At 46.2% G+C, this 18,709-nt stretch overlaps 1 protein-coding gene across 2 annotated transcripts in view; it reads right to left on the bottom strand.

Moving 5' to 3' along the window:
- The window catches only part of LOC115092719 (disintegrin and metalloproteinase domain-containing protein 9-like), a 506,232-nt gene that overhangs the window by 146,978 nt on the left and 340,545 nt on the right, over positions 1 to 18,709 (bottom strand). For both annotated transcript variants that reach the window (XM_029603960.1, XM_029603961.1), the window contains one exon: positions 558 to 663. In XM_029603960.1, coding sequence (XP_029459820.1) covers positions 558 to 663 — 106 coding nt within the window. The remainder of the gene's footprint in view (positions 1 to 557; positions 664 to 18,709) is intronic.

Genomic DNA, 18,709 nt, shown 5'->3' with positions numbered 1-18,709 from the left:
CACGCCGGCGGCCGATGCAACATAGGCCTGCCAGCGCGCAGGGCTTTTAAAATCTGGCCCATAGTCTTTAGAATAAATTAAAAAATATGTCTGCAACCACAACTGTCAAATAAAATCCTGCATACCAATGTGACCTTCAATTTTTTCAAAAACATAAATAATCTGCTTCTTCTCTGAACTCATTTGTCAGCTATTAAGACGGCCTAAAAGGAAAGTGTAGAGTAAGTTGTGCAGATCAGATGAATGAAACAAACTACTTCTTTAATGCATTTTGATTTGTATGTTTTAGACAGCAGAGTTTGAAAAATATACAAGAGTGTGAAGACTTTTATAAAGTACTGCAATTTTGTGATGAAGAAGGCAAAAGCATTTGTGAATGGCTTGCTGCTAGTTAGCTGAATAACACTAAGACTGGTCCGGACAGTGCTGTCATGATCTTAGTGGAAGTGTGAACCTTCATGAAATTATCTGCTTGCAGATGCCTAATTTGTCAGGACTCCCTCAGTTTCTTCAGATTTGGGATAGAGTAATATGATTTTCAATTCAGTGAAACATACCTGAAATCACAATTAGCATAGCTGTCACTGACGCCACCACAGTTCCCAAATCTGTCACCTAGAGAGTTAGCTTCTGTATAGCAAGAGGGATCAGCAGACTTTGAACCTGTAAAATTAGAAAAGTATAAAGGGAAAAATTAATTCTTATGTGATAATTTTTCTTCCTTGAGTCCAGCCAGATCAGTCCAGATGCATGGGTTTATGCCTCCCAACCAGCAGATGAAGAGACTGGCTGACATCGCCCTATATAGGCTCCCGTGCTAACCTTAGCCTGCTAGTATTCTATGTACAAGCTAAGAAAAACATTTTTAATACACTAAAACTTTTCCTCATCCCCTATGCAAAAACCAGAGGGCTTCCCAGGGAGAACAAACAGAAAACAAGAAATGGAACAGACATATTCTACATTCCTTGATAAGATGTATTATCTTAATATTCATCGTGCCATCTAGCGCACACAAGCAGTTATTCTGAAAATGAATCAAGAGAATAATATACTTGGCAGAACATGGAGGGTTCTGAACTAATACGAGTAGACTCAAGAAAAGAAAATTATCAGGTAAGAATTAATTTCTCCTTCATTTTCATCCAGCCAGACCAGTCCAGATACATGAGATATACCTAAGCTATCCCTCTACTAGGGAGGGGGGGAGTCACTTCCACATCTGCTTTCAAGACTTTTGAACCAAAGGAAGCCCCTTCCTTGACTTGAAAGTAAAGATAATAATTCTTTGAAGAAATATGCAAGGAAGACAAAGGTAACCTCTCTGCAAATCTCCAAAGGTGACACTAATGTTACGGTCCCAGACCGTGCCCCGATACTGCCACTCACCTCAAGCCAGCCTGGGCCGCTGAAGCGCCTTCCTGCCCTCTCCTGCGGCACTCCCTCTGCCTATATTGCGGTGGCAAGGGGCACTTCCGAGCCCGGTGTGGTGAGCAGCCTGGAAACGCCAGAACCTAGGGATCGTCGGGGAGCTGACCCTAGGTAACACCACTTCTGCCTCCCCATGTACCGTTCCGGTTACCATAGTCCTTCCCGGAGGAGACTTCAATACGCTGGCCATGATTGACTCCGGAGCCGGGGGGAATTTCATCCTCTGGGATCTAGTCGAACAACTACAAATTTGGGTTCAACCCCAAGAGCCCCCCATCCGAGTGTCTTTCATTCACGGGACCCTCCTCCCGGGGACCATTTCTACCTGTACCAAACCCCTAACCTTATGCAAGGGTCTTCTGCACATAGAAGAGATCTCATTCCTCGTCTTGGAGAGTTCCATGCACCTGGTCATTTTGGGCTTACCCTGGCTTCAGAAGCACTCTCCGGTTATCCGCTGGGATACCCTCCGGATTGCATCTGGAGTCCGCATTGTTTCGACACCTGCCTGGCACCTATTCCTCGATCCTCGGTACCACTCCTGACCACACCTTTGGCGCTGCCACTGTAGTATCAGGATTATATGGACGTCTTCTCGAAAGAAAAAGCCGAGCTCCTCCCGGAACACCAGCCCTTTGAATGTACCATCAACCTGATCCCAGGCACCACTCTGCCTAGAAGGCAGGTCTATCCCTTGTCGCTCCCGCAGACCCGGGCCATGTCTTCGTATATCCGGGAGAATTTGGACAGAGGCTTCATTCAGCCATCCACCTCCCCGGCCGGGGCCGGATTCTTCTTTGTTGCGAAGGATGGATCTCTCCGGCCCTGCATAGACTCTCCTGCATAGAATAATATTACGAGATGTGCAGATACCCACTACCACTGATTCCAGAGCTACTGGATCGACTACAAGGAGCCAAGGTTTTCACCAAGTTGGTCCTCTGTGGGGCATACAACCTGGTACGAATACGACCAGGCAACAAATGGAAGACCGCGTTCAACACAAGGGATGGGCATTACGAATTCCTGGTCATGTCCTTTGGTCTCTGCAACGCCTCCGCGGTTTTTCAGAACTTAATGAATGAGGTGCTGAGGGATATGCTACACACCTCGGTCATAGTATATCTGGACGATGAGCTTATATACTCAAAGGACCTGGCCACGCACCGCAGAGACATTCGGAGGGTACTACAGAAGGTCCGGGATAACCGACTCTTTGCCAAGATGGAGAAGTGTCAGTTTGAGCAAGAGTCTCTACCCTTGCTCGGGTATATTGTATCTTCCAAGGGTTTCCACATGGACCCTGAGAAAGTAACGGCCATCAAAGATTGGCCCCATCCAGTGGGAGTTAAGGGGCTTCAGCGTTTCCTTGGCTTTACAAATTTTTACCGCCAGTTCATACCCCACTACTCCCGGATGGTGGCGCCGCTAACGGCCCTCACCAAAAAGGGGGCTGACACTAGGAACTGGTCCGCGGCAGCACTACAAGCCTTCCAGGAACTGAAGTCTGCCTTCCTTCAAGACACATGTCTCCACCATCCGGACCCCCAGCGTCAATTCATCGTGGAAGTGGATGCCTCCGATGTGGCGGTCGGGGCTGTCCTGAGCCAAGTATCCAGCAACGGCAAGTCCTTGCCGTGTCCTTACTTTTCCCAGAAATTCTCGCCTGCGGAAAAGAATTATGGCATAAGAGACAAAGAACTGCTGGCCATCAAACTAGCCTTCGAAAAATGACGCCAATGGTTGGAGAGTGTCCATGATCGTCTGTACGGACCATAAGAATCTAGAATGCTTGTGTCGTGCCCAGCGCCTCAACCCTCGACAAGCTTGGTGGTCCCTCTTTTTCAGCCACTTCAATGTTCTCCTCCACTACAGGCCAGCTTCCAAGAACATCCGGGCAGATGCCCTCTCTCGCACGGCAGAGACGGAGGATACCCCTAATCCGCCTCAATATATCCTCGACCCGGCTAAAGTCCTTCTTGCAGCTTCCGAGCTAGCTCCCGCAGGCAAGACGGTGGTGTCCACTCGCCAGTGTAGGAAGGTCTTATTGTGGGCTCACGACTCACTGACCGCAGGTCATCTGGGAGTAACCCGGACCTTGGAATTATTGACCGATTTCTACTAGTGGCCTTAGGTTAAGATGGATGTCAGGCTCAATATTAGTTCCTGCCCTACCTGCGCCCGACAGAAGCCATTGCCTGGCCGCCCCTGGGGCCTTCTCCAGCCGCTGCCCATTCCCACTGAATCCTGGACCCATCTGTCCACAGATTTCATTGTGGATCTACCTATCTAGGATGGGAAGACCGTGATCTGGGTCACGGTCGATAGATTCTCGAAGATGGCCCATTTTGTGCCCCTCTCTAAGCTACCTACAGCACCAGAACTTGCAAGCCTCTTCATTCAACATTTCTTCCACCAGCATGGGCTTCTTTTGCATATTGCCTCAGACCGAGGCCCCCAGTTCATGGAAAAATATTGGAGAGCCCTCTGCAGGAAATTCAGGGTTCAACTAGACCTTACGACGGCCTTTCATCCCCAATGCAACGGCCAAGCCGAGCACTCTAATCGAACATTAAAGGCCTTCCTATGTGCCTTTGTGGGGGATCTCCAGGATGACTGGGTAACACTATTGCCCTAGGCAGAGTTCTCTTACAATCACCACAAACATTCTGATACCAACTTGTCTCCCTTCCAGGTGGTCTATGGGAAGACCCTTAGACCTCACTTGCCCCTACCTCTGATGGTACAGCTCCCTGCAAGCGATCCAATAACTCTGGGATAAGAGGCAAAGAGTACTGATCCTTCCTGGTTATGGTGTTAAGCCCTCGGAGGTCGATACAAGGCCGAAGGAAGCCATCCTTCTTGGCCACAAAGAAGAATCCGGCTCCCGCTGGCGATGTTGATGGGCTAATAAACCCCCTCTCCAGATTCTCTTGTATATACTTGGCCATGGCCTCGTCTCGGGCAAGGATGGGGGTACACCCTTCCCCATGGCGGAATGCTTCCAGGGACCAGGACAATAGCACAGTCAAACACCCGGTGTTCCGGCAGGATCTTGGCAATCTCCTTGGAGAAGATGTCAGTGAAGGAAGTATAGTGCGGAGGTAGGCCCAGAGAGGTTGTGGCGAGTAACAAGGGGGAAAGCGTCACAGAACGAAGACATCTCTGGTGACACCGGGGACCCCATTTGGTCAGTTGGAGCATCTCCCAATCTAGAACGGGGTAACCGTTCCCTGAAGCCAGGGTAATCCAAGAACAATAGGATGGACCGCTTTCTCTATCACATGAAAGGTCAGCTCTTCGTGGTGCAGCATACCGGTTCGGATGCAAATGGGAAGAGTGGTCTCGATGATCCTCCCAGGGAGCAGGTCGCCTGAGATGGAACAGATCACCAGCGGGGTGCCTCGCAGCTTCATGGGAAGGTTTAGATGATGGACCAGGTCTTTCAAAATAAAGTTTCCTCCTGCGCCAGAGTCCAGGAAGGCCAGGGTAGGAAACTCATACCCATCCTCGAGTAAAGCCACTGGAAGCACGAGTTGAGGAGCGGGCTTATTTATTTATTTATTTGTAGGCTTTTATATACCGAAGTTTAGCGAAAGGCCCTCACTCCGGTTTACAAGTATAACAACATATTACAGGTGTAACACAACTGGAACAACATCAGATGCAGATATAGATAGGTTATAACAACAGATACAAATAGGAAATATATTACAGCTTATATATCAACAGGTTAGGTATAGCATCAGTTAAAACAGATAAACTATTGCGTACATAACTGTGGGGAGTGACGTGGACTTTCCATTCGTAACTGTGGGAGGTGACGTTTATCGTGTGAACGATTAGCCGATCCCATCTTTGTAGGTTTGTCTGAAGAGCCAGGTTTTGAATAATTTTTTGAATATTTTAGTGTTGTTCTGTAATCTTAGGTGTTCCGGTAGGGCGTTCCAGAGGTGAGGGCCTGCTATTGATATGACTCTGTTTCTTACAGTGGTGAGTTTGGCGGTTGTGACTGGTGGTATGACTAGTTTTACTTTGTTTGTTGATCTCGTATTGTGATGGGCGTTATGTCTTTGTATAATAGTGTTTAGACATGTGCTTTCACTGTTGTGTATTGCATTGTGGATAATGCTTAGTGAAACCTAGAACCACCTCCCCGGCTGATTCTAGGCCTGGAAGTTTCCTGGCCTCTCCGGACAGCGGGCCAGAAAATGCCCCTTCCCAGCGCAATAAAGGCACAGACTCAGGGTTCAATGGCACTGCCTTTCCTCGGTGAACAGAGGACTCCTTCCTAGCTGCAGGGGCTTCTCCTGTCGAGTGGACCTGGTTGCCGGCGAAGTCCCCACCAGGGGTTTGGAGAAGGATGGTGCCAACGGGACAGGTCTGAGGGGCACCCGTACTTCCCGTGTGTGCTGCTGAAGACGTCAGTTAATCTGGGCAGCCAGGTCAATGAGCATGTCCAGAGATCCTGAGCTGCCAGCTCAACCTTTATGAGGGAAGAAAGCCCCTCCAGGAAGATGCTCCTCAGGCTGTCTTCCCACCAGTTCAGCTCTGTGGCCATAGTGCGAAATTCGATGGCATAATCCGGTAGGGGGCGTGCCCCCTGGCGGAGGAGGAGTATGTCCGAGCCAGTGGCGGCCCGTTGATCCAGTTCATCAAAGGTCTGTTTAAAGAACTGAACAAAATGTTGTAGATCTTGATGAAGGGGGTCCCTTCGCTCCCATAGAGGGATGCCCAAGCCAGGACCTTGCCATCAAGGAGGGAGAGAATGAAGGTGGTCTTCACAGCTTCTGAAGAGAACTGCGCTGGCTGGAGTGTGAAGTGCATAAAGCACTGATTGATAGGGATGTGAATCGTGTCCTCGATCGTCTTAACGATCGATTTCGGCTGGGAGGGGGAGGGAATCGTATTGTTGCCGTTTGGGGGGGTAAAATATCGTGAAAAATCGTGAAAAATCGTGAAAAATCTAAAAATCGCAAAACCGGCACACTAAAACCCCCTAAAACCCACCCCCGACCCTTTAAATTAAATCCCCCACCCTCCCGAACCCCCCCCAAATGACTTAAATAACCTGCGGGTCCAGCGGCGGTCCGGAACGGCAGCGGTCCGGAACGGGCTCCTGCTCCTGAATCTTGTTGTCTTCAGCCGGCGCCATTTTCCAAAATGGCGCCGAAAAATGGCGGCGGCCATAGACGAACACGATTGGACGGCAGGAGGTCCTTCCGGACCCCCGCTGGACTTTTGGCAAGTCTCGTGGGGGTCAGGAGGCCCCCCACAAGCTGGCCAAAAGTTCCTGGAGGTCCAGCGGGGGTCAGGGAGCGATTTCCCGCCGCGAATCGTTTTCGTACGGAAAATGGCGCCGGCAGATCGACTGCAGGAGGTTGTTCAGCGAGGCGCCGGAACCCTCGCTGAACGACCTCCTGCAGTCGATCTCCTGCCGGCGCCATTTTCCGTACGAAAACGATTCGCGGCGGGAAATCGCTCCCTGACCTCCGCTGGACCTCCAGGAACTTTTGGCCAGCTTGTGGGGGGCCTCCTGACCCCCACGAGACTTGCCAAAAGTCCAGCGGGGGTCCGGAAGGACCTCCTGCCGTCCAATCGTGTTCGTCTATGGCCGCCGCCATTTTTCGGCGCCATTTTGGAAAATGGCGCCGGCTGAAGACAACAAGATTCAGGAGCAGGAGCCCGTTCCGGACCGCTGCCGTTCCGGACCGCCGCTGGACCCGCAGGTTATTTAAGTCATTTGGGGGGGGTTCGGGAGGGTGGGGGATTTAATTTAAAGGGTCGGGGGTGGGTTTTAGGGGGTTTTAGTGTGCCGGCTCACGATTCTAACGATTTATAATGATAAATCGTTAGAATCTCTATTGTATTGTGTTCCATAACGGTTTAAGACGATATTAAAATTATCGGACGATAATTTTAATCGTCCTAAAACGATTCACATCCCTACTGATTGATGAACCACCGGCATTGCTTGGAGTCATCTGCAAACCGAAGGGGAGCCGATAAGGGAGAGTAGACACCACGGGTGCCGGGAAGCAGGAGGTGCTGATGCAGTAGAGGAAGCATCAAGATGGGCATTCAGGCATTGTAAAGAGGCTGCCAACGTCTCCAGGAATTGCTGCTGCTGGAGTTTCAAGGCCAGGCCTGGAATAGCCTGGAGGCCAGATAGGTCCGCCGGGTCCATGGCCTCAGCAACCTGTTATGCCTGTTGCATCAAGATGTGGACCCTTGGGTGAGACGAGGTTGGTGCTGCCTATGGGAGCGCCCTATAGGCCCTCGACGTTGGTAGGCAGATGTTGTTGAGGCATTGATAGGCCAGCGAGGGTTTCCTTATATAGGGCAGGCGGAGCCCTAATGTCTGGGGTCTGCAGGAGATCTTTTCCGGCGCGGATCCTTTAAGAAGGGGGAGGAGTCACGCACGCGCATCTAAGGTCAAATGCAGCTGGCTGCATGGAGGCAGTGGGACCGGCTCTTGCTGCGCTGAAGAGAGGACCAGGAAACCAGGGAGCGGCAGTGGCGACCTGGGCCCACCCGGTGGGTGAGTGTGGTCAGCCGAGGGGCGCCACAGCTGGCCATCGTAACATGAAATGGCCAGTCTTGAAACAGGGCATCCAACTGGATGAGTCTCTTACCTTTCTTAGGCTGAAAAATCTTTGCACCTGTGTGTTGTCATTGACCACTATCAAGTCCACCACTGGTTCTTTCCATTTGGACACAACCTGGGCCAGACTTCTGGACCAAATGCCATTCTCTGACTGAAGAAGTCTGCTCATACATTAACTACTCCCACTATATGAGTGGCGAAGAGCCCCTTTTACATGCTTCTCTGCCTAGTCTATCACCACAAGACTACACTTGGTCCCGCCTTGGGAAAACACATATGCCACCATCATTGAACTGGCTGATAAGATCCTCACCTCTTGACCCTTAAGAATGGTAACAAACTGAAGATGTGCCTTCCTTACTGCTCCGGTTTCTGATTGATGGACCACTTATTTTTTCATATTCCAAGTGCCTTGAGCCACTAGTCCAGAGACTGACATCAGAGGTCACGGTTATCCAAACAGGAGATTCATGATTTGAGATCCACTCCCACTTCCAAGCTCTTGCATACCAGCTACCAAAGCAAAACTCTGCTTGGCTTTTGTTGTCAGAGGGAACCATATGGAATATACTTGGGACAGTGGAGACAACTTATTTATTTATTGTTTATTTATTTATTTAGGTTTTTATATACCGTCGTTCCAAAAGAAGATCACCACGGTTTACAAAATCTGTATCCATATTCTTAGTCAACATTCCCACACTGTCATCATCCATATTTCAGGTCAATACTATAGCAAATACATATCCGAGTTCATAGTCATACATATTCTAAGTCAACATAACAGCAAACATATAATCTAGTTCATATTCACACAATTTCTATTGTCAACACAACTGCAGATACAAATTCTAATTCTACTTACAATACACTATATGTCATTCATTACTTATTGCTCGCTCCACTAATATCATCTCTGGTATTTGTTTCGCCCGTCGGTCGCAGATGGCTGCGACCACTGTTGCTCACCTCTTGCTTCACTGCACTGACTCCATTGGGCAGACTTGCGGCCTCTGCAGCTATCGTCGGCCTGCCTGCCCCTGTTCCTGGGCCTCCCTGGACGCTGCCGACTGCCATCTTGCCCTTGGAGTTCCTTAGGTGCGTGCGTGCGCTCCCGAGCCAGTCTTAAGCACATCATGGCGGGAACTTTGGGGGCATCCCCCCTGGATAACGTCATTCATCGTGGACTCTTAAGCCGGCTCACCCTGTCTGCCTACAACTTGGCAAAGAGTTCTCTCATTGCTGAATCCACTTCGCTCACTACGGACTCCCCGTTCCAGCTCCTGCTTCCTCAGCATGAGAAGTCATGGATACCCGCTCCTTGGGGCCCTTTCCTCGTCTCTGGCTATCCGCTCATTGGAGGGCCTTGTGCCTAGGACTGCTGCCTGCCCCGTTCCCCGGGGCTTCCTCCAAACTGCTCTACAAAACTGGGAATCCTGCCTTTCCTCCATCAACCAACTCCTCACTGACATGCACCTGGCTCTAAATCCCAACAAGACTGAACTATTAATCATTTCTAATAAGCAGCCGCTTCCAACCATCCCACTTGCATACTCATCCACCACCTTCCCCGCGCACATTCGCAATTTAGGTGTCCTCATTGATAATCATCTTACTTTTAAGCCATTCATTAAATCTATCTTAAAGGAATGCTATTTTAAGCTACAAACGATAAAAAAAACTCAGACCCCTGCTACATTTCTCTGATTTCCGTACAGTACTTCAGTCTATTATTCTATCTAAAATAGACTACTGTAACGCTCTCCTCCTTGGCATCCCCACAACACACATCAAGCCTTTACAACTGTTACAAAACGCTGCTGCCCGTATACTATCAAATTCTAAAAAAAGAGACCATATCACTCCTACACTCATCGAACTACATTGGCTCCCAATACACTCACGAATACTCTATAAAGCTCTCTCCCTCATCCATAAAAGTCTGTTAAACTCGAATCTCAATTGGATCAACCCCCCTCTCCTCCCCCGTACCTCTAATAGACCCACCCGCCCTACCCTCCAAGGAACCCTACGTTCCCAATCCATTAAAGCATTCAAACTCTCCTCCACTATAAGCAGAGCTTTCTCACTCGCCGGCCCCACTATATGGAACGCCTTGCCCCATGATATTCGCATAGAGACCTCCACTCCCAAATTCAGAAAAAAAACTAAAAACCTGGCTTTTCCGGCAAGCCTACCCCACGTCACCCCCCATTACATAAAAATTCTTTTGTGAATTAGCCACCGATTTCTGACTAAGAATGCTTTATGACCATTGATTATTGTACATTGTTATTTATGTTATTGTTGGGTCTACCTAGTTATTGTTTTTGCTTTTTGCATTGTTAATTGTATTTTTCTGTTACTTGTAAGGGCTTCGCCCAAAAGTTTTTGTTTTTTGTGAACCGATACGATGTGCGAACGGCTATCGGTATAGAAGAGACTTTAAATAAATAAATAAATAAACCATCACTACAGTGAGTACTCCACTTCCGGACCATTGCTGTACCATCTCTACTAAGGAACTCTCATCGGTGTACCCCACTCTGCGGACCACTGCCATATCATCTCTACTGAAGAACCTTCATCGGTGTACCCCGCTCTGTGGACCATTGCCGTATCATCTCTACTGAGGTATCTTCCTTGGATATTCCCGATTTCACAGACTCCGTGGCACTTCTGTGCCTGAGTGACTTTTCTCCTGCACTCCCCGCTCCGCGGGCAGTGTCACTCTACTTCTTTAACAAAGACTCTAAGACTTCTGAGCTATGTCTGACGTCAGATGGAGCCCTGGGAGCCTCACCTCCCGACGGTGAGGCTCACGGGGCTCTTCCCCGTGGGCGGTACCATCTCTCACCTCGGCCCAGGTCCCACAAACTCACAAATCTTAACAGTACTGATGTTGAAGCTATTGGCAGATTGGTATTTTACGTTAAATCACATGCATTTCTAAAGAGCCATATTTTCAGTTCATGCTTGAAACTCTTTCTTTCTGTTATCTGACTTAATGATTCCATAAGAGAATTCTACAACTTGGGGCCTGCCATGGAAAACATTGGGTCTCATATTTGCGTTAGGTGTGTGTTCCGAGTAGAAGGCACCATTAAAAGTCCTTTGTTTTGAAATCTTAGCGCTCTCTGTGGTGTGTAATGTTGTAGTGTCACTCCTAGTAAGCATGGGTTAATATTGTTGATGATATTGAAAATTAGAATTAGTACTTTATAATGAATTCTGGATTGTACAGGAAGCCAGTGCAAAGCTATCAGCAAGGGGGAGATGTGGTCAAATTTCCTTGTCCTTAGTAAGAGTCTAGCAGAGGCATTTTGAAGTAATTGTAGCAGTTTTAGTAGTCCTGAGGGTAGGCCTAAAATAGGGAGTTGCAGTAGTCTAAGTTTGAAAATATTAGTGTTTGTAAGACAGTGCGGAAGTCCTGTATTGTTAATAAAGGTTTCAGCAGATGTAATATTCTCAGTTTGGAGTATCCTTGTTTTGATTAATTTGCTTGTATGCTTTTTCATAGTGAAGTTCTCGTCAATCTGTATTCCTAGATCTCTTACTTTATCTGAAGGAGTGATATTAATAACTCCTAATTCTCTGGTAGGCGATTTGATTATTGTGGTGTCTCTCCTTAACCACACTATTTCAATTTTTGGGGGTTTAGAGTTAATTTCAGTTGAAAGAGTTCTGGTATAGCCTTCATGTATGTTGGCAGAGACAACATAGTTTTTTCAAATGTTTTCTCAAAAGGAATGTAGAATTGTATGCTGTCTGCATAAAGGATTGAATTCCCACAGCCCCAGCTTCCAGAGGCCCCGCACCCTTGGCAGTAGAAGAGGACCGGAAGGCTCATTTGCTTACTGCCCCCAGCATCCCCCGGGAGAGGAATCCAAAGGTCACCGCAAGCGATCCAAGGATTGAATTCCACAGCCCCAGCTTCCAGAGGCCCCACACCCTTTGCAGTAGAAGAGGACCGGAAGTGCGCACCATTAGGCGCGTGAATCTCAAACCCTTTAATTAACTGAGTGAAGATCAATTTAATGGTGGTAAAAGAGGATTGGTAAGTATAGCTTTGGGAAATCTTTGGACTTATAAAAGTTTGGTGAAAGGTGAAATAGAGAGATATATTCTTTAGAGTTTGTGTGCATCTGAGGTAATAAGCAAGCCAGAGATAGTTAATTCTAGTGTCTGTCTTTCCCATCCACTCAACCCTTGATGGTTTTGGAGAAATGTATCCTTGAAGGATACTAATGAAACAGGAGAGTTAGGGCATCCCTACAGAGAGGCTCCAATAAAAGCAAACGCAGACCATGTGCCTATAAAAAATCACTGAAGCTAATGATTTCCAAATTATCCCTAACAACTGAAAAGCAGATTGTTAATACAAACAAACAACACACTTTGAAAGATCTGTATGCCAATGCCAGAAGTCTAAGAAGTAAGATGGGAGAATTAGAGTGTATAGCACCAAATAATGAGATTGTCATAATTGGCATCACAGAGACTTGGTGGAAGGAGGACAACCAATGGGACAGTGCTCTATCGGGGTACAAATTATATTGCAATGATAGGGAAGATCAACTTGGTGGGGGTGTGGTACTTTATGTCCGGGAGGGTATAGAGTCCATCAGGATAAAGATCATTCAAAAGACTAAATGCTTAGTAGAATCTATATGGGTAGAAATCCCATGTGTGTTGGGTAAGAGTATAGTGATAGGAGTATACTACCATCCACATGGAAAAAATGTTCAGACGGATGATGAAATGCTAAGAGAAATCAGGGAAGCTAACAAATTTGGCAGTGCAATAATAATGGGAGATTTCAATTACCTGTAACAAATAAGGGAAACCGCAAAAATATATTCAATATAGCCTAAGTGAAGCTGTCAGCTGTGCATAAATAGTATAACCTGTCTTGAGAACAATTTTGTCTTTGACATGGAAGCTGTGCATACAAAACCCTGTGTAGGGTTGATGAGATCTGCTGACTACAATGTCTTGAGCTGAGGAACTGGAAAAATCAGAATAAACTAAAGCATTTCTCAAATTTGAAGCCCTAGAAAATGTGATCTGTGGAGACTGGAAAACCTCCTGCATCTGTAGGACATGCCAATTCTTGAGAATGGATTGATGGATTACATGGGCTTCCAATGAAAATGGAAGAATACATGTGTAATGTGATGAGTCATCAGTGGGACGAGGGAGAAACAGCCATTTGTGATGTGCAAATTTTGTCCATAGATAAGCTTTACGAACACATGAGCATGGATATCCAAGCATATAAAAAGCGTTCTGAGAGAATCTTAGCTTGAATCTCAAAATCAGCAAGTAGTGCATAGGCACCTTAAGCGGATGAATTGGCTTACAAGAAGGTTAGCCTTAAAGGTCCGAGGGTGAGCACTCTTAAAGTGCAAGAATGTATTTGAACATACAGATTTCCAAAAAATAGAAGTAATAAATCCCACATCAGTCATAGTAATTTGGATGTCCACAAAAGATATCAATGTACATTGAATATCTGCTGTGAATTTCAGGTAAAGGTTGCATGTATTCAGCCATTTTAAAAACATCCCAAAGCTTTCTTTAGTGCCTCTCCATAAGATGAAAACGTCATCGATGTAGCGTTTCCTCACAACTAATTAATTTTAAAAAGGATGATGAATCAACCATTGTTCTTCAAAAATGTTCATGTACAGATTTGCCAGGTCTGGGGCCATAGTGGCCCCCATGGCAGTGCCTCGAATCTGTTGAAAGAATTTTTGGTTGAACGCAAAAAAGTTTTCTTTCAACGCAATTTTTAATAGTTGTAATAGAAAGTCACTAGGGATGCGATGAGGTCGTGGTCTTCTTTCAAATTACATTTTTGCAATTTCAATGGTTTCATCTTGGGGAATAGAGGTATAGAGTACCTCGACGTCCAAGGTGACCAGTTTCAAATCGGTGGTTTCAGTCTTCAGTTGTTCTAAAAACATAACCATATCTGAAGAGTCTCTGATAAAAGAAGACATCTGCGGAATGAAGGGTGCCAAGAAACAATCAATAAATCGTGACAAAGGTTCTAATAAGGATCCACATCTGGAAACTATTGGGCAACCAGGAGGGTGCTGTAAATTCTTCTGTATTTTTGGTAGTGTGTAAAAAACAGGAACTCGTGGATGGGATTTGACCAAAAACTTAGCTTCTTTTGCAGTCAGAAACCCAGACTTGGTACCACTGTCAACCAATTTGACGATGGTCTTCTGTAAAGTGATAGTAGGGTCCTGGTTAAGTGGTTTATAAAATCGAGTGTCCTCTAATTGACAAGTTATTTCCTGTTCATAGATGGCACGGTCTTTAGGACAATTTTTCCACCTTTATCCACAGGTTTTATTATCAGATTCTCGGCTGAACGTAGTTCCTGCAGAGCTATTTTTTCAGAACGCGATAGATTGAAAAAAGGTTTCAATGAAGAAGTTGTCATTAATGAAGAAATCTCCTTAAAAACCAATTGATAGAAAACTTTTATTGCTGGTTCTTCCGGACCAGGAGGAGTCCAGGTAGATGGATTAGATATGACTGACAAATCATAGCTAGAGGGATGGGAATAAAAAAATAATCTTAACTTCAATGTACAAACAAAATGAAAGAAAGCCACCTGTAAAGAAAAAGGATCAACTCGGGGAGTTGGAACAAATGATAAACCACGCTCTAATACTGTGAGCTGGGTCTGTGTGAGATCAAATGAAGAAAGATTCAAAACTAAGGATTCTTGGCAAATTGGGAACGAGTGACACTAGTTGATGGTTTGACTTGGTCTTGATTAATGGGAGATGGATAACGATTGTAACGATTGTTGAACGGACGGCGGGATCCCCGCATGTTCTGTCCTAAAATAGAGGATGTCATTGATTTTGCAAGCGATGAATTATCGTTTCATCATGAATGGCTCCGTGAATCATCATCATGTCTTTTTGCTAAAGGTCTGTTTGAGCTGAGATCTGCTCACATATAATTTGCATTTTAGTGACATCACAGTTTGACCAAGAAAGAATTCTTCTCCAAAAAGATACACTACTTCTCATTCGATTCAAGAGCCCTCTTCTCTTATGTCTCAGCACTCACCAAACCTCCCGGACCTAGCATCCCAGATGACCAAGCTCTTAAAAAAGCTAATGAACTAGCCGAATTCTTTGACAACAAAATCACCTCACTCGTAGCCCCTCTCAAAGGGCCATCTCTGCACACAAGCTACGCAAACAACCACAGCCCACAAATTCCTCAACCCAACACATACACAGCAGCACTCGAAACTCTTGAACCCACGTCCACCTTAGAAATAGCGAACATCCTTAAGAAGATAAAACCATCCTCTCACCCGCTAGATCATATTCCATCAAACCTGCTGAGTTCAATCCCCGACATCATTGCCAAGCCAGTTGCAGACATCATTAACCGTTCCCTTGCCCAAGGCCAAGTTCCCGACCAACTCAAGTTGGCAATGCTCAAACCTCTCCTCAAAAAACCCAACCTTCCCACTTCGGATCCTGCTAACTACAGACCTATAGCAAACCTTCCTATGTTAGCTAAAATTATGGAGAAAGTGGTTAACAGACAACTCTCAGAATTCCTTGACGACAACAATATCCTCACCACTAACCAATTTGGATTCCGGAAGACAAAGAACACCGAATCTCTGTTAGCCACACTATCGGACAACATTATCTTCAATCTGGAAAAAGGCCAACCTTGCCTCCTCGCACTTCTGGATCTCTCCTCCGCGTTCGACACCGTGAACCACTCTAGCCTACTACAACGGCTAACAGACATCGGCATAACAGGAGCAGCTTTCAACTGGTTTAAATCCTTCCTTGAGAACAGAACATACAAAGTCAAGATAAACAACAAGGAGTCTCACCCCATTCAATCCAAAATGGGGGTACCACAAGGATCCTCACTCTCCCCCACCCTCTTCAACATTTATCTCCTCCCACTCTGTCATCTACTTACTAACCTCAATCTAATCCATTTTCTATACGCGGATGACATACAAATACTCATCCCTATAACGGATACTATACACAAAACCATGGATTACTGGAATAAATGCCTCTCAACCATCAACGATCTACTAGCCAGTCTCAACTTAGTTCTAAACACAAACAAAACGGAAATTCTTATAATAGCACCGGAACAATCTGCCCCAACCACCGCCTGCAATCCTCTAGACACCTCAGGATACACCACCTCACCTCAAGTCAGAGATCTGGGTGTACTCCTAGACAACAGACTCAGCCTCAACAAATTCGTAAATAACACCACAAAAGAATGCTTCTTTAAATTACAAGTTTTAAAGAAACTAAAGCCACTTCTCCTCTACAGGGATTTCCGCACAGTACTCCAGGCCATCATTCTCCCGAAATTGGACTACTGCAATTCACTCCTGCTGGGCCTTCCCGCCTGCACCACCAAACCCCTCCAGATGGTCTTGAATGCCACAGCAAGAATTCTCACCAACGCCAAAAAAAGGGACCATATCACCCCGATCCTCCAGCATCTCCACTGGCTCCCCATTAAATACAGGATACAGTTCAAAACCAGCATGATGATTCACAAGGCCCTACATAGCATCTCTCCACTCAACTTAACCTTCCAGCTCCAACTACACACTTCTAAAAAGCCAACCAGAAGGGCATATCAGAACAGAATGATCACCCAACCAGCAAAATCCTCCCTGAGGAAACGCGCACTATCCACAGCGGGCCCTTCGCTCTGGAACTCACTACCACCAGACCTCCGCCTTGAGCCGTGCCATTCCACGTTTAAAGTGAAACTCAAGACTTGGCTCTTCCTACAAGCTTTCCCAGAGAGCTAAGAGCAGGAAGAATTACAACCCTCCCATCCCACAGCAATTTTGTAATGTTTATTTGCTTTATTTATGTGTTCTTAGTAGATCTTAGTTTGTATTCTACTTTATAATAGATTAACTGTTCGATATGTTCCATGTAAACCGCCATCCCGGCGATAGTTATCTCTGTTATCTGTGAACCGGAGTGATATGTATATTATACAGGAACTTCCGGTATATAAAAACCAAAAATAAATAAATAAATAAATAAATAAATCATGCAACTTTGGGTATTTAATGAGAAGTTTACGTCGGCCTTGTTTCCTCTGTTCCTGTGAAGAAGACTAGAAATGCTGAGTCCATCTTGAGACGTATTTGTTATCTTCATTACCAAGAATATCAAACTGAAAATATGTTTCTTTGACATAAATTTTAGGCAAAGACTCTTGCGACATTATTTCCTATGTCCCCCTGAAGAAGCATTATTGCGAAACACCGGCCATGTAGGGCTGTGTTCATTAACAACGTTAAAGAGACTGCTACTTAAACATTCTATATAGATCAGAGTTGGAGACAAATGATTATATATATTTTTTATTGAAAATACAAAAATGAGATAAAAAACATTTTTCATATTTTTTGAGATTTGATCAATAAAAATTAAATATTTTTGATAGTGAAGGTGAATGATCAAAAGACCGGTTGGGTTCTCCTTAGAATACACAACATCAGGCTTGCTGACACCTTCACTTAGGCTATATTGAATATATTTTTTGCCATTTCCCTTATTTGTTACAGTTTACTACGTGGGTTACTGAGTTGACTCTCCTTGATAATATATTTGTAGATTTCAATTACCCCAATATTGACTGGGTAAATGTAACATCAGGACTTGCTAGAGAAATAAAGTTCCTGTTGCGCTGGAAATGGATCCTTGGACTGAGGTGGGGTTGACGCAACCTGCAGGCATGGGTCTACGGATCCCCACCATCAACAGGTGGAGTGAGCTGAAGCTAGAGGCCACTGGAGCTTCATCTATACCAGCCCAGGTTCCCCTCAGGTTGAGCCTTTGGGTGCCGGGGCCGGCAGGATTTCGGCCGGCCTTGAGATAGAACAATGAAGGCAAGCAGTTCTGCTCAGAGACAGCAGCCTTTGGTATAATGACACTAGGGGTAATGTTCAAAAAATCTTCTCTAATACTATACTAAGTCACATATCAAGAGAAGAACTATACTTTATATCAGCGCTTCTCAACTGGTGTGAAGCGACATACCAGTGTGTCGCCAAGCACCGGCAGGTGTGTCGCGTGCTCCCAGTCTCTCCCGCTGCTTTTCCTTCCCTGCTGCCGTTGCCACCGGGCTATCAGTACGTTCAAGCCCAGTGGGAACAGCAGCAGTGGTAGAAGAAGCAGTGGCACCTGCGGCTGGCCTTTTCTTCTTCCCGCACCCCCCCCCCCCCCCCGTGACCCAGAACAGGAAGTGATACGCGGTGTGCGGGAAGGAGAAAGAGCCCTGCCGTGTGGAAAAATAGCAGCAGCGGCAGCAGCATCAGCCCCCGAACAATCGAAGCAGCCGGTAATCGGGAAAGGAGATAGCAGCATGAGCCTCCCGCGGCCAATGGTCTGCGGGGGCTGGAGGAGGAGGCTGCTGCAGCTACCATGTGTGCTCGGGGGGGGGGGGGGGGGAGAGGAAGTGAGTGAGAGAAAGAGAGAGAAGCAGCCAGCCAGCCAGCCTGTGTGTGATTGAGAGCATGTGTGTGATTGAGAGAAACTGATCAGAGAGCTGATGTGTGTGTATATGTGAGAGACAATGAAAGTGACTGCTCAGGGAGATGACTGATGTATATGTGAG

This window comes from Rhinatrema bivittatum, chromosome 5, assembly GCF_901001135.1.
Source record: "Rhinatrema bivittatum chromosome 5, aRhiBiv1.1, whole genome shotgun sequence".
Classification (NCBI taxonomy): Eukaryota; Metazoa; Chordata; class Amphibia; order Gymnophiona; family Rhinatrematidae; genus Rhinatrema; species Rhinatrema bivittatum.
Note: the sequence above shows the minus strand (reverse complement) of the source record. Positions and strands in the feature narration are given on the sequence as shown.